The sequence below is a fragment of the Genypterus blacodes genome, unplaced genomic scaffold (genome assembly GCF_046128005.1).
Source record: "Genypterus blacodes isolate CSIRO-AG114 ecotype Tasmania unplaced genomic scaffold, CSIRO-AGI_Gbla_v1 ptg000141l_1, whole genome shotgun sequence".
Classification (NCBI taxonomy): Eukaryota; Metazoa; Chordata; class Actinopteri; order Ophidiiformes; family Ophidiidae; genus Genypterus; species Genypterus blacodes.
In genome coordinates, this window is record NW_027466943.1 from 526823 (window position 1) to 543989 (window position 17167).

Here is a 17167-nt window from a genome sequence, read left to right on the forward strand (position 1 = left end):
AAACTGTGTAGTGAAGTGGCTAAAATGCATGTAGTAATATTAATACATTACAGACAGACAATCACTATATTGCATTTGCTGACATTAAAAACAGTATGTTTGAGCCAAGCCACCAGAGCCTTCATCATCCATGCTGCACTGCCTGCCTTTCCTTGTCCTCTAGGCATTTGCTGTTGGATCGTTTAAGACAGCTTGCTGCACTTTATTTGGGACACATCACAAACAATGGCAATATGTCAATTTTGAGGCTTGTCACAGATTTAAAAAATCGTGAATAAAACGTTTGGAGAGAGATGACGTCAAAAGAGGTCGATTTTACAAAGCCTTTTTGAGGGAGAACATTAACATCTGCTGTGGTCTTGCAGGACCTGCGGGTTTGCTGTGTGGACAACCAGTGAGACACGGGATGAAATTAGGGGTTTTCCAGATGGGGAGACAGGTGCACAACATCATATCATCAGTTGTCTGTGGAGCTTTCCTGACAGGCTGGTTAATGTCCAGTAGAAATGCAGTTTTAGCAGATGTACCCTCTAACAACCAGCCATGGTTTATTGGGGGTAATACATAAAACACAGTGCCAGATTTGTCAGTAAGGTCAAATAAAGTCATCCAACCATGTTTCTACAATTACCATCACCCTATCATTTGCCTCAAAAGAATCATTACTACAGTATTGCTTCATTTACATGTGTATTAAGCTATTCATAAAACTGAGTGTCCTTTTACTCTGTATCTGCCCCAAATGTGTGAGTTGTCAGCTAATTTGACATTCAAGACTACTGAGTTGAGTAAAGGCTGGTCAACATTCTATTTGCTTAGTTACCAGCATGTTTGGCGATCCCAACTAGAGTGAGATGCCGTCATTGTGATCAAAGCAAAATGATAAAATATATTTATTGCTCTATAAGACCCTAAGTCTACAAAATGATGTGCTATGAGTTTAACCTGTGACTGAGCTCCTAGCCGCCAGTTAGCTCTTACAAAACGGATTGTCACTATACTGACTGCACAAAGCAAATGCCCAGTCAGTTGTGAAGATGTGAACTTTTGTGAAAGTTGAGCTTCGAGTCATATTGAGTCATGTCTAACCTTTGTGATTATCCTCTGCTGACTGACAAATACCTGTCCCTGTCACCCAGCCTGTCTGTCTTGTCTTCGTCCTGTAGGCTGACAGGCCCTGAATTCATGTTCCCAACTTCCCAACTGCCTTCCCAGCTTGAGCAGACAGTGTACCGTTTACATGCTTTGTACTGCTTAATGTTGTATGCTGAAGAAGAGCCAATAAACTGAATGCCATGAACGAATTATCAAAGTAAACTAAACTGATGTGAGCTGTCCGTGTGTAAGAAATACCGCTTCTATTGGCAAGTGCGCAATGGAAGCGCCGAGCCGCCAAATTGCCGCATGCGGACTTATTTTATTAGACTAATTAAGTGAGGTTGGATAATTTCCAACGGCACACCTGCTGCGGCACAGTGGTTGAAAATCACTGTTTTAAACGATAGCCTTCTGTTTTGGCTGTAGGTCGCTTGTAGAAAATCAGATTGGCATGCCCTACTTTCATTTGCCTTTAAAGATAATTAGATGCTACTTCATCTCATGTTCCACTGCTTCTGAGCAGTAAACCCAGGAGTGCAAAAGTTCCATCTTGGGCTTTTAAGATGATGAGAAATGAAGTCCAAATGACATTAATTTTAATGTTCTTGGTAATGGTAATTTATGGTCTAATATGTAGGTTTCCAAATATTTTTTTCCATAAAATCTGAAATGTATTTAAGATGAATTTTCCACAAACACCACAACACACAGAACAAAAGCTTTGCAATGTTTTCATACAAGCAAACTGCACACATGTCCACACCTATAAACACGCACTATGTACACGCAAACACCCTCACACACAGTGTTGTTTGCCATCATCAAACAACTCTTCTTAAGAGTCTTCTGGCTTGTAGCCCAGACTTCAGTTTCCGGCTCCCCTGTGGATTTCTGACAAGAAGCCAACAAATGTGTCATCTATCCAATCAGATCCTTTACCCTCTCATCCCCCTGTTCCTTCATTCCTCCACCCCTCTATCCACGCCATTTTGCAAGGCGGTCCTCAGACAAAGTGTTTGCCTCATACGCGGCAGGGCAGATGGGAAGATGCTGGGTGGACACATTTTTGCATGCTGATACAACTGAAGAACTAATATTTCCCAGCATATGGAGCCTTATTCATGGCACACTCTGTTTGAAATTTTAATTTAAATTATTGGCTATTGCGGCTCACGCAATTTTTAAGGTAATTCTATAAATGGATTGATTTACCGTTTTCACTTTTTCTCCTTCAGTGGGCCAGTGACCCTCTGGGCGTTCCTCTTGCTGGCAAGCTTTCCACTCATAAGATAAATACATCAGCACAAACATTCTCAACACTCACCCAGGTCTCTCTCAATTGGTGCCTTGGGTTGTTTTCAGACATTTTTATGTCTAAAGCATCGTTCCACTGTGGCCTAAAACATCTTGTGAAACAGGTTTACTCCCCGAGCTTCTGTGGGGATTCTAATCTGGCAAACACCTGCACACAAAAATGTACACACTCAGCCTAAGTCATAGTGAAGGCTCAGTGATGGTGATTAGTGTGTGTGTTTGGAATACTGAAATAGTTTTTTTTAAATCACAGGTTCACGGCTCCCGTGTCTTCCCTCTTCTGGTCCTCTATTTCTTCTTTATTGACTTTTTACCCAGTGCTTTGGTGTCCATTTTCCACTGTTTTTCTAAACATCCTACTAGTATCTGATCCTATCCAATTCTGTTCTGTTCCTCCAGGTATAAGTTGATTCGTCGAAGAGTCATCTGGTTAATAGGCCAATGGATATCTGTCAAGTTCAAATCTGACCTTCGACCCCTCCTCTATGAGGTTATCCTCAGCCTCATGCAGGACCCTGACCTGGTGGTAAGACCTTTTTTTTCTCCCCACTGCTAGCCTTCTCACTCTGTCTCAGAATATATGTTTTCTTACAGACAGCTTCCTGCAACAGAGCTAAACAGAAGGTCTTGCATGTTTGCACGTGTGGTTTTCCTCAGATAGGATAAATATTGTGGAAATAACAGTGAAAGTAAAAAAAAAGAAATAGCCCATTTGAAATAATATATTTTGCTTCATACTGCATCTAATCAAATGTATCTATTTTTACGACATTTTATGTTTGTGTATATCTGCATCTGTCTGTTTGAATATCCTTTAGTTAATAACACAATGACTACATTACCCATGAATGGCTTTTACAATACAGTAAATGAACCACACATACACGGCTGTGCTTGTTTCACTATCTTAATTACACTGACTTTCTTCTTTGCAATTTATAGTTGTCATATGAAGGATGAGATGGTGAAATATCGAAATTATAATCCAATTCCATAAATTGACATTTGGCCCCAACAGTTTCAGTGTCTCTCTCCATGGCTGTTGCATAGCCTGCCAGCTCACCAATCATGCTGTGTTTTCTGATCAATAATGTCTGGGCCAATTAGAGAGCCTTGCGCAGAATAAATTATTGATCATAAACTTTGAATGGACTAAAAAAGGAAACCACCCTCCATCATTCAGTTTCATTCGTTATCGATAGCTTTATCTTTTCTTTATCGATATCTTTATGGCTCTCCTGTGGCCTTTGTTGTGGAAAGTGTAACATTTCACTTCTGTACGTCACAGACGGAAGCAAATGGCAAGGGAGACATTGATTAGTTGCGCTATCAGCTGCCTTTGTGTGATTTAGTTGCTTTAGCTCAGTCACTAATGCAGAATGCTGCCTTGCTCTTTTGTCCACACAGTTGTTCAGATTTTAACAGAAAAAGAGGAGGTCAAGTTCTCAAGAAATTAAGCAAGCAGGTGTGGCATTACAACAGCATTATAACTTGGTCTCAGTACAAACAGTTTTAACAGAACATACTTTAATTCAGTCGTCTCCAACAGGTCACTCCTGAGCTACCAGTAGCTCGCCACCCGTTTCTGAGTAGCTCGCAAAAGCTTCAAAGAATACATACGTTTGACAACACAACGTCAAAGCTGTTTAAATTTTTATCCAATCAAATTCACAGCCATTCCGCCCCCTTTTGTCACAAAACGATTATTAACCAATCAGCTGTCAGTCCAACAAATGCCACTCCTGTCATGTTTGGTTACGTGACACCGTAAAGTTCGGCTAGCAAGCGCACACCGGATTTGACAATGGCCCCGATAAAAGGCAACAAATACACTATTTTCATGAGGAGGAAAAATTTAGGAATGTGAATGACAAGTGTGTGCGTGTCTCATTTGTGGTGCGAACGCGTCTGTGGAGCGCCACTTCACCAAAGTCCACAGTAACTTTAGTCCACATCACGCTAGCAGGGCGTGATGTGTCTTTCGCGAACGAGCCATCCGAGAGCCGTTATTATTTTTTCTGCAACTTAATACAAGAGAGAATGATAGGATTGTCTCGGTCTACTACAGGTACATAGCAGGACAGAGAGACGCAGAGAGAGAGAAGTGCAATTAGTGCAGTGCACGAAAAGATCAGTGACAGATGGATAAAAGCAGAATTTGGATGTATTTTAACAATTGTGACAACATAAAGGCAGAATGCTACTGCCAGTGCCAATCCCAACAGTTATAGAGACAACTGTTGGGATTTAGAAGCTCCACCCAGGCTCTCAATCCAGTCTATGTTCATTCAAATAGGAAATCACTCCAAAACTGGCAGAGAACATGCTTCACTGCAAGAACTCCAAAACTATTTTAATTCCTCATGAAAATAGTAACACACACTCTGTCATCTCACTAACATCAGAACAGACTTAATGCATGTGAAGTACAGATGATATGGGAACTACAGGGAATTCCCGGAATTACAGGGAATGTGAAGGGAAATTGTGACATGCCGTGATAGGTGGACAGACAAATATGAAAGGTATAGTATTAGTACAATAGTAAAATAAGAAATAACATTGTTTGGTTTTCTATGAGATCAATATGATGTGAATTTATTAGTGTGAGCTTGATACTGAAAATGTATACAGAAAAAAACAAGCTCATGTTGCTGAATTGAAGTACATTTTGATACAAATTGTGAGTGTTGAGTGTTGGATATCAACATGTTGTAAATGTTGATATCCAACACACAAAAGACGCTTGTTCAGCTGGTTTGGCTGGAGAATCAGCCACGTGGATAAATGTTACTAATGTTAAACATCAGTAGCTCTCTGACACTTTTATTTTGTCAAAGTAACTTTCAGAGACAAAATTTTAGAGACCACTGCTTTAATTTGTTTAAGTGTCAAACTTACTGTTCAAACCTTTTTCTGTCCTTGGTTCCTTGATTCTTTGTTTGGATGGATTTTCACCATATCACCATCATCGAGTAATCACTGAATTGCTATACTAAGTACTATCTACAAATGAATATTCCACTATCAGTATGATTAGTAATACTGTGTACATGTGTGTGTGGTTTGATACTTGACTTGGAAAAGCAGTTTTGGGCTTCTCCTGTCCCTCCCTTTTGCTCGGTGCTGCAGTACAAACAAACGCAAACAGCTCAAACCATAATTGGATAACATTTTGTTTTATATGTCTAGTTTATGACAACACTCACATTGCAATATCTCGTAAGTGTTGCCAAGTGCTACCACTCACTGATGGAAGTTGATGGGCCTCTTACTCCTTTTGTTTGTTAATATATGCATTATTATTTCCAATGCATCCTTCTGTATTTTATAGCAGTGCCGGGGTAAAGTTTGCACATCTGTGTACTCAACACTATGTTTCAAATTCAATGCCTTTGCTTATCTCTATATTTGGAACATAATATTTGTGCTTGAAATCCTTATGATTGCTGGATGCCTAAGACAGCTTGTCTGACGCATAAATACGCCTTTATTTTTCCCAAATGTTTTTGCTTGATTTTTTTTTCTATACTTTAACTCTATTATTTAAATTGGGGGTATCTGTAATTATAACTTCATTTGCAGTTCACAAATGTGAATTGGTAGTGATGATTCTTTTGAGGGAAATACACTTTTTGGTTGACTACACAAATTATCTCTCCAGATTTGCTAAGACATCATAGATATCTTAATGGATCTTAAACGGTTACATCAATGGTTTTGTTGCAAGTTTTACATATGGATGACTTTGATTTCTTGGACAAACCATCTGAAAAAACATGTCTGTGGAGCGCCCGTATTTCTTCATAATCAGTGCAGTTATGACTGAATAGATGACACGCGGCAAAATATCATTGAATTACATTGACATTAATTTCTCAGAATATGAAGTTACATCAGGTTTAATTATCCCCACCTGCAGTGCACACGCACACACGCACACGCACACACAAACGCACGCAAGTACGTGTGAGGGTGAGTTTATTCTAAGCTTTATAGTGGGAGCTAATTGTTGCCTTGAAAAAAAAGCTGTTATTCAAGGAAAATGCTATTATGGTTTAGTGTTTGATTTTTATAGCTACCAAGTGGTGCTGTAGCAGGTTTTTCTTAATAGTTCTCTTCATTATTCTGGTTCTAATATTTTTCCGTTGTGTTTTTAAACATTTTTATTCTTGTGTTTTTTCTCTTAGGTGCGTATTGAGACAGCTACAACCCTGAAGCTCAATATCCTTCCGATACATCAACTATTTCTTAAGGAGTTGATTGCGTTATTTTTATTATGCTTATAGTTTAACTCCCTACTGCATCTAACACATAGTGCTACGCTTGGCTATGCCATAGCAGCCCAGATGCTGTTTGCCTTAACTCATCCCCACCTGTCGACGACTTTGAGTTCCGCACAGAACAATTCCTCCCAGTAAGTACATATTTCAGAAGAACATTTTTAAATCAGTAAATTAACATTCCCTGTTAACCTCCCCATAGCCCCTTTTCCACAGACCAAAAATACTGCTGCTGTAATCAGTATTTTTCATTCTTGCGCTCCTCTTTTTGCCCTGCAGTACCTTGAGTCTATCTTTGGACTGCTCTTCCAGTTGTTGCAGCAGGTGACGGAGTGTGACACAAAAATGCAGGTGCTCCATGTCATCTCCTGTGTCATCGAGAGAGTAAACATCCAGGTGAGATTTGAAATAATAATTACTCCATGACCACATTTTTCCTTCACCTGTCTTTTTGCTGGGTGGCTCAGTAAGATGTATTAACCCCATTTAGGGCACTGGGAAGCCAAAGCATAGCAAGTAAATATTGCAATTATGAGGCAAATAAGGTAAGATCAATGGATATACAAGAGTGTGCTTAAAATAAAATTATAACAATAAAAATACAGGCATTAAACTAGCATTGAATAATTAGATACAGATTTGGTAAATGAGATGAGGTGACCAGATTTTATATTGTTTTTTTTTGTCTGAATGGAGCAAATCTCCCGTGAAGCATTTTTGTCAAGTTAACATCGGCAATGTAGATGGATTAAATAGCGAAATTCAGAAATGTCATTGAAAGCTTTTTGTGTTGTAACGTTCTTTAGTAAATTATGCTGCTGCCCAGTGAGGAATTGCACAAAGTGGAATCTAACCGTAGGCATTGACCAGAACTCTCCAGAGGCACAAAGAGTTGTTTAAAACCATTAGACCAGGGGTGGCTAACCAGTCCAGCTCAAAGAGCCACGACAAAACCCAACACCATTCTGAAGAGCCACACTGTTAGCAGACCATCAATGGCATGAAATGTTTCAACATAAAATAAGAGCCATAGAGAAGAGGTGAACGAGAATAAATCAGAATACAGGAGACCAAGGTAAAATAACTGAAACAACACACACACTCTCACTCCGTCACTGCGCAGTGGCTGCGAGCGAGAGTGAGCGAGAGACCGGCCCAACCCATAATCAGCGTTCAGTCAGGCAAGAACGTCCGGGATTCAACTTCATATTTTCTTGTAGTTTTTTTGTTTTGCTTTTTGTTTTTATTGAAGCAAACATTTTACATGACATTGCGTATACAATTAAAGGGTATTTTGAAAATAAATTTTTTTTACAGAAAAAGGGGTAACAGGAGAATGTAGGAAGGCTGTATTATTGTTGTTAAACTTTATACGTAGACCCTGAGGTAGAATACAAGTAGATTGAAATTGCAATGATCTCATAGGGTAAATACAGTTTTTACAGGTATGTATTTCTTTTAGTTTTATGCTTTCCTGCATCCATGGCGACTGTCATTAGCTGCTGCTAGTCTGGCCAGTAACACTCTCAGACTGCACGAGCACATTAGAATGTTTCATGTTTGGAACATTTACGTTACTTTAACACATTTCTCAAGATCGAGTGATACAATATATGAGTACGGTAAATATTACATTCAAATCGGACAGCCTTTTGTCTGTATTACTGAGTGTATATATACATGCATTTTAGATGTTTATTTTACAATATGAAAATCCTGTACACAAAGAGAGAAATCAGTGAGCACTGGAGCCGGGCTGCACATCAGCTGGCAAAGAGCCGTATGCACCTCGCGAGCCGGCTGACCAGGGATGGCCCCTGGTATAGACAGTTGACATAACCTCTGTAATCCAGGGCGGGAGCAGCGGCAACTTTGCACATGCGCAATTCATTAGCAGTCTGGAGCGTGTGTGTGTCTCCTCTCCAGTGTTGCCAACTCCTCAGTCAGGAAAGTAGCTATCCACTGTTCTACAAGTAGCTAGAACAAGCGAAATGGCATCATTGCGAAATGTGCATAATTTTCAAATTTGCATGTAAATGTATGTTAGCAGAGAGGTATAACATTGTGGAAGAGAAGTTTTTTAATTTTGCCATTGAAATAGATTAGACCATTCCAAAGCGTCTCTCACCCAGCACGAGCTCTGGACCATTAAGGACAAACGGCTTTCTCTCCTGTATGTAAAACTAGACACTAATGATCTTTAACTTCCTCTGACAAAAGCACTGTTTGAGCAATGACTAGTTGAACTGAAATTGCAAAACCTCAGACAACCCTGTACTTTATTTGCCACAATGAAACGATTCTTGAAAATGAACCACTTTTGTAGCCATATGGATTTTTTTTTAACATCCAATAACTCATTCTTGTGTACTAATCTGTCAGCTGTTAAAATTGACCCCCAGCTCTTTCCAGATCAGCTTTAAAGTCCTATCTTTAAATGATCCCTTGATTTAAGTCTGTCACAGAAATAGCTTTCATCCTCATGTGAGCTGCCACTGCGACAAAGTCTCCCTCTATCTCTGTTCCTAGTTAAAGTTCTAGTGTCAGTGGAGGTCCCATTAATATTCTATCTCTGCTCATTGGGATTTTCGAACTCACAAGAAGTGGTCACAGCTGAGAGAAACAGGCAGGGAATCAATGAGTACAACTGAAGTTGAAATGATAATGACAGATATGAAACTCTGCTGCCTCTTCCTCTCTCAAATGTCACCTGAGGCTCTTTTTGTGCGTCTCTTTTCGCACTTTTTATCTTTTTCCTCAAGGCTGTGTAGCACGATGCTTCTAAGTGTTCCCTCTGCTCCTGGCCAAGGTGTAATTGAGTTAAAAAATATCCCACTGTGAAGTCAATGGCCCTGCTTCACACCTGCTAAAGAGGGTGCAAATGGCGATAGCAAGTCAGGAAAAGACCAGCAAACTTTCAAAAAGTATATAGTGTCACACTTAATTGTCTTGAAGGTGGAATATTGATCAGATGCACAGAATAACCTAATTAGAGTCTACTGATGTCAGACAAATGCAGGATTAGTAGTGATGGTTTTCAGTGTGTGTTTTATGTTTGAAATAAAAGAACCTCAACAAAAAATAAAGAAATTCAAGCAGTAGATAACGGGAAGGATCAATTTCAGGTTATCAATTTCATCACCATAAAAAGCTAATGTGTTTTTACTTGTAGGTTGTTCTATTCTAATATTGATGTGAATATTAATTTAATTTCAGCCAGTGCTTATTAGTCCGCTGTTCCTGTACTTGTTCCCGTTTTTGAATTGGACACATTGGACATTGGAAAACCGATAACCGTTACCCTAGAGGTGTGGGCTGGACGATGCTGATTTATCTGCCTTTGCCGCCCACAAATGGAGCGATGCACTCGCACAGCTCAACTCTGACTACACTTAACTCAAGGCCCCAGTAGCAGATATAAAATACATTTTTTATGAAACTGTCATTTGGACATTCGATCCAATGGTCCAATTGCCAATGAAGTCTGTTAAGGGTACATCAGAACAGGAGGCTCTCTGTAGCTTTATTACTGAACTGAAACGGCTAACGGCAAAAATAAAGTAGTGTAGTCTATAAAAGGAAACATTTTTAAGTCTTACCTAAGCGTTCTCGTGTCAAACATGCATGTACTCATCTCAAAAGATAGCAAAACATGTCTCTGTCATGGCAGTGGCTGTCATTTACTACATGAGTGTCACATTGAACAAAAGGAGGGACACGAGTGATAAATGACACGTTGAAATTCATATTGATGTTTGGTGCTAGGATTTAACCGTTGTGTAATACTACAACATTTTCCAAATCCACACATGAAAAAGAAACGCATCATTATGCCTTCGTACACACTTGTGATTATTGCTGCTGCACAGTTGTCATGGAACTGCAAAAACTCAGATCATGTGTCAGCCAAATTGGCTTCCACGAGTACACTACAGACTAAAAGGATCGCATCAGTGGAGTTGTGAATTTCATTAGCACAATGGCTGTGCCTAAAGACAAATATATCTAATGCTTTAGCACTTCAGTGTATCGTGTATACTGTGAGAAATCCGCAGACCATCCTTATGTATATGAAAAATGAATCCAGAAAGAATGAAAATTTAAAGCTCTGTGCTTTCGATCCTTCTGTTTCATCTGTGATATCTGCTTCTCGATGCCGTCGTAAAATGAAAACATTTTCCCAATCAATAACTTGTTTGATGAGCTCTAAACGGCCTCTGGTGTGATTGGCAAGTGAAAACAGAAGCTTTGGACGTTATCAAAGTATAATAGACATCTCATTCAAGACACGTCAAAACATTGTTACTGAGAACAAATAGAAATTGCGCATTTCAAATTTAATTATTTGTTTCACGCCTGATGTCTTAGGAGGCAGAGTTTGAAAAGGTGCCCTGCAATGAATTTAGCACAACACTGACATCAGTTTATGTGGTCATTCCAGTCCTCATTTGGAAAGCTGAGTAAAAATTAGTAATTTTCTGTTGGATAGTGAATCGTCGTTTCATTTTTTACTTTATCCTTCATAGCCATATAAGCCATAGAGTGGGCTGGCATATATATGCAAACCTCGGAGGGGAATTTGCCTCTAATTGGATAGTTACATATTTTGTTGTTATCTTTAATGCTGCATTTTAACACATTTCTGAGGGCAGCTGCTTAATGGGTCTTTAACAGAGTTTAAGTATCTGATGATGAGAAAAATATTTTGCTGAGGCAACCACAATTCACACAAAACACCATGTGATGCAGATTGACTGTCTCTAGCCTCCAGTCATGAATGCATAATTCGTATATAAGCCAAAATAAGCCCTTTTTTTCTACATCGACCACAGTAAACCGTACCTCCTAGACTTTGGGTTGATGAAAATTCTGCATTTGTGTGTTTCTACTTGCCCAGTGAGTTTCTGTATCACAATCCTATCAGACAATGTGCGAGCAACAGCATTCAAACCTTGTGTGTTAATGTTTTAGATTCGGCCTTATGTGGGTTGCCTGGTTCAGTACCTGCCTCTGCTGTGGAAGCAGTCTGAAGAACACAACATGCTGCGATGTGCCATACTCACTACACTCATCCAACTGGTACAGGTATGTACGTTTGGCACAAATCACCATGTGTTTTGTATGGTTTCACTAAAATGTTTTTAAATGTTTGCATTCTTTCTGTACTGAATGATCAGTTATGTCTGAATACCAGTCCATGTCTGCCTCCCAGGATGTCAGGAATATAACCCCTCACTGAAACAAAACAAAATACATAAAACAAATGAACGAGAGAAAATATTCCATGAATCTCCACATTCAATGGCTCCATGTTGAAAACGAAATCGGTTGCTTCGGTGTGACAGGTGAAATTGTTGAGCTTGTCGTGGATTTATTAGGAGGTAAGAATAACAAAGAAAAGTATTTCTTTGTTGTCTGTTATTCATGCATGGGAAGTGCATCTGGCTTGTTTAGAAGTCTAACCACATGCAACACTGAGTCCCCAAATGCTTCCTACAAAGGCCTGGGTCAGATCCATTGACCCAGAATGGTTGTGTTCCTGTGGCACTCGGCAGTCTTTTTCTGGCCATGCTGTCATCTGTCTGGAATTGGGGGCTGGATTGGATTAAGACCACCTGGGGAAAGGCTCTGTCTGCCTTCCCAGCTCTCTTTTTTTTTTCATGCATATTTCTCACACAGTTGCATGTTTTGTAACTGTTATTGAAAGGCATTTCTCAGTGGCATTTAGGAGATTTGCTTTAGTATCAGAAAAAGGAATATTTTATATTAATCAATTTTCCTTAATATCTACTCATCAGAATTTGTCAGGCAGTTGTGAAGAAAATAGCGAGAGACAGAAGCACCACCAAGGCCTGCAGAAAAGTCTGGACTTCTTTTTAGTTCCCGCTGCATTACTTCACAGCAGGAGATGACACACTCACTGATGTAATGCAAAAACACATCTGGCAAATTGTAGAAGGCATTGATGGCGTACAGCTGTCTGCGTTAAAGCTCAGATTTGAATAGAATGGTGTTGGGGGAGAACAATGAAATTTCATTTAGATGTTATTGTTGGAAATTAATTTGTATCATAATGCTCAATCTATTCCATAGATGCATAGATAGTTATGATTGATGAAAAATGCTCAAGGTCATGGGAGAGACACTCATTAAAACTGCCATAACACTCCCTCTTAGTGGCAGAGAGAGATTAATTTAAGCACTAGAGCAGGGGTAGGCAAACTACGGCCCGTGGTCCACATCCGGCCTGCTGCGCTTTTCAATGCGACCCGCCGAACAGTTTAAAAAAAAAAAAAATAATTGCCCACTCCTGCACTAGAGTATTGGTTGGTTGTTTTTAATCTTAGAAAATTAATTTGGTCTGCAAAGAGACTAGTTGTTAACGATGGGGCGCTGGGTTGTGCCAAACTGGGATTGAGATTTGGCCCTTTCTCTCTCACTTGAGCATAGGCGCATGATGGCATGAATTTGTGTCTCGCCATCAGTGAAACCGGGTTGGCAATTCTAAAAGATTGCTCGGGATCCACTGTGCTGCCAGACCGACAGATGCCCTTACCACCACCGCACGCATGCATCATTTTTGGCTTTTGTCATCCTTCAATACAATTGAAAAATTCATACAGTGCTGCTTGAGAGTATGTGAACCCCTTGAACAGTTAAGATTTTTCAGTTTTATTCCGATTTCCTTTATTTTCAGTTTTTATTCATGAAATATCAGGTTTATGTTTAATAATTGCATGTACTTGATTAGAGGGAATTGTGTAAGTAGCCCCAATAACTAAATGAAACATGGAATGAGTGTATGTCTAAAAGTAAGTGAACCCCCAGCTGCATTGTTTAACACATTTTGGTGCTAAATCAATTAAGCAGACCAATCAAATGAGACATCCTTTGGGAAGGGCAGCACTGAATAAAAGAGAGTGGAAACCAATCAAACCACTATAGTGCCAAGGCAAACCCACGCTGATCAACAATAGCGAGAGGAAAGGAGATATTTGAGGACATCAGGAAGAAGGTCGCAACAGCCCATAGGTCTGGCGAAAGCTTTAAGAGCATCTCCAAAAGATTCCAGCTCCATATATCCACTGTAAGACAAATAATGAACACATGACGGACATTCAACGTGACTGCAACTCTGCCAAAAAGTGGACGCACATCAAAACTATCACCAAGAAGCACCATAATTATAAAAAAATCAGGTAAAGGCCATCCCACACATCACCTCGAGAGAGAGTTACAGACCTCTCTGCCAGCATCTGGGGTAAATGTACATGCGTGCACAATCAGACGAAAATTTAATAGACATGACATTCATGGGAGAGTCTGTTCTCAAAAAAGAACAAAGCACCCGTTTCAACTTTGCTATAGAGCACTTGGAAAACACAGACTTCTGGAAGTCCATTCTGGACAGATGAGTCCAAAATGTAATCATTTGGTTACATTCAAAGCCGCCATGTTTGGAGAAAAACCAACACCACATACAAGAAAAGAACCTCCTCCTCCCAACAGTGAAATAAGGTGTTTTAGTCACATCACAGGCCTGTTCTTTTGTATGTCTTCAGAGGTTGCAACATATCGACTGAATCTAAACCAAAGATAATCAGGTACAACACTGAATATTATCAGTCTTTTGTTATGTCTACTCTCTTAAAATAAACCCCTATCTAATTTAGTTAGAGTTTGCTATGTAACTTAGGTATTCATTAAATGTTGTATGGTCAGTAAATGGACAATGACTTGGCAACAGCAGTTCCATTTGAGCCTTTTCCCAGAGCAATTTAAAGAAATTGGTCCAAGCTGTGTTAAAAGGGCCATTAAATGAACTTTTTAAGTCCCCCAACAAGTGATTCAGTGTCAAGTAAGCATTCCTTTGAGTATAAAACTATTATGTACAAAACCTTGTTGAAAAAGGAATGTGTTGCATGATTACTGTCCGATCATTCACGCATATTTCTCGAACATGCGTGGCAAACAACACTAGCAGTGGATCTTAGGGGTTATATTGATTTGACAGTACAACTTAAAAGGCTTTTTTGTTAGCCAGATAACAAAGTCACATGTTAATGCAAGATTGTAAATGCCTGTAGAACTCAGTGTGATGTAAATGCATTGCCTACTCTAAAGCAATGACACATTGATGAGGTAAAATCTACCCACCAGTTGTAAATGTCACCCTGTCATATCTTCCCAGCTCCCCATTTGCTTTCATTCATGAAGTTATTTGAGTGGGAGTTGCAATTATCAGTAAATGGGGACCAATCTCTGGAACGCGTAATGTTATATCAGCAATGATGATGATGAAGATTGTGCTTTGATAGTGGAATGGCCCGTTTACTAATATCCAATCACATGCAGTCATCATTCAGATAACAAGGACAAGTGTTGATTGAAGGAGAATGTGCAAATCCGTTCATCAGCTTTTATTTATCACCTACTGCATCCAAATAAAGAGAATGCTCACTAATGCAAGGTGTCGGAGCAACCTGTGTCACTTCATTCTCCAGTGCTCTGAACCATTTATTAAACCTTGTAAATTTGTAAGGTCCCTGTCTGCTTTTTTTGTAGTATTGTCCAAATGTGTCTTGACTTTCCCCCTCTTTGCCTTCTCAGGGCCTGGGGGCAGAGAGTAAGAACCTGTATCCTTTCCTTCTTCCTGTCATCCAGCTGAGCACTGACGTTTCGCAGCCACCGCATGTGTATCTGTTGGAGGATGGACTGGAACTTTGGTACAGAACAGACACTCACGCATTACAAATGTTGTTTTGTTTGTAAACCCTTACAATTTAAAATGTTTTATGATTTTTTAAACACTTCCCTTATATGGTGTATATATTTTTAAATCGAACAATGTCTTTATTTGCCATACTTTCTGCAATGGTGGCAACTCAAGACAGAATAGCACACATACTGTGGGTAGTCAGCTAGTGGATCTTAATGTTCTTTGTCACACTCCCAAAGGCAAATGTTTCAAGCATTTAATACTCCAATTTCCTCCCTCACACTGCAGAACGGCACATATGCTGATGGAGAGAAGAAAATAGCAAAACTGACAGTTCATTTATGATCAAATGTTTCTGAGATTGCTCATCCGTCTCACTTATTGACTCATTTTTAAGTACATTTAAAGGTACCAAATGTGTTATTGCATTTAAAGTTTTGATGTTGGCCCTTTACCTTCTCAGTATACTAATGGTCAGCCACAGCTTGATCATATATGTATTTTTCACGTGAATTTTGTTTTTTTTTAATACATTTTTTGGTGTCACTGGATAAGGAAATGCCCCTATGAATGCAGAGAAGTCACTTCAAAAGAATGCTGACTTATAAAATGTTCTGGAGTACTGTTGGCTTTTTGGAAACTGCTCAACACTGACATATCTGTGCTCTGAAAGTTATAGATTATTTCCTGCAGGAAAAGAATACCTGAATTTGTTGTCCCATCATCACTTCTTTTTATTTTAAGACTTTTTTGTCTCCTTTCACTGATGTCCATACCTATGTCTGAGCTCTAATGTTCAGCATTCTATGTGCTCTACATCTTTGTCCTCTTTTCCTTTCTGATAAGCAGCCACAGCTTAAACATTTGTTTTCATTGTCATTTTCTTTTACTTTTCTCTTCAATCATCTACTTTTCTCTCTGCTTCCCTGTCAGCGTTGCTTGTTGTGTTCCACCCTGGAGGTTTATGAACTTAAAGCAGTCATTCACCTCATTTATTTCACAGGAAATGTAAATGTAGGCAAACTTCAGCAACCCTAGTCTGGCGCTTTTGACATCTTCTCAAGTGTTTGTTTTGAATATTTAATGTAGCATCTAAGAATGCTGTTACAGCCAAATAATAGTGTATTTTCGGTCATATCTTCTCGATGAAATGAATCCACTTTCATGCCGAGTAGACACAAGGACAAATCTTCCAAGATCTCCTCCTTCTTAATAGGAAATTCATTAATGTCATGTGTGTTTTTTATTTAGTGGTGAAAGTTAAGAGCACAATACAAGGACACAGTGTTTATGGTGTAATTAATTTACTTTAATAATGTCACACTTCTGTCATTTGCTGGCAGACCCAGACGTTCAAAGACACTCACTTAATGTGTCGGGCAAATAACTTCAAATCTTTGTATTATCAGATTGATCTTGACGCAAACATTGCAACCCCATTTTCTTCATGCAGGTTGGTGACTTTGGAGAATAGCCCAGCAATTACCCCGGAGCTGCTCAGACTTTTCCAGAACATGTCTGCTCTGCTGGGTGAGCTCAGATTTCTTTGTTGTTTCCTTTGTGTGCTTGATGGTATGTGTGTTTGATGACTTTGAATTTATCAAAGTAACTCCATCATATTTGCGTTAGTGTAGTCACTCCAAGGAGGGCATGGCAGCAAAGTCAAAAGGATTGCTTCTGTCGTGCCTTGGGGGATTTGATTTGCCTGAGGTGAAATCATCAGTGACTGTGTAGGACAGACAGTTTCATGGAA

The 17167-nt window shown here is 39.4% G+C and overlaps 2 protein-coding genes across 3 annotated transcripts in view; one reads left to right on the forward strand and one right to left on the reverse strand.

The window, feature by feature from the left end:
• The window catches only part of hsd17b3 (hydroxysteroid (17-beta) dehydrogenase 3), a 122324-nt gene that overhangs the window by 38967 nt on the left and 66190 nt on the right, over window positions 1-17167 (reverse strand). The window lies entirely within an intron of this gene.
• The window catches only part of ipo11 (importin 11), an 86282-nt gene that overhangs the window by 27930 nt on the left and 41185 nt on the right, over window positions 1-17167 (forward strand). For both annotated transcript variants that reach the window (XM_076165176.1, XM_076165175.1), the window contains exons 16-22: window positions 2812-2938; window positions 6603-6636; window positions 6789-6829; window positions 6975-7091; window positions 11667-11780; window positions 15306-15421; window positions 16868-16944. In XM_076165176.1, the coding sequence (XP_076021291.1) occupies window positions 2812-2938; window positions 6603-6636; window positions 6789-6829; window positions 6975-7091; window positions 11667-11780; window positions 15306-15421; window positions 16868-16944 (626 nt within the window). The remainder of the gene's footprint in view (window positions 1-2811; window positions 2939-6602; window positions 6637-6788; window positions 6830-6974; window positions 7092-11666; window positions 11781-15305; window positions 15422-16867; window positions 16945-17167) is intronic.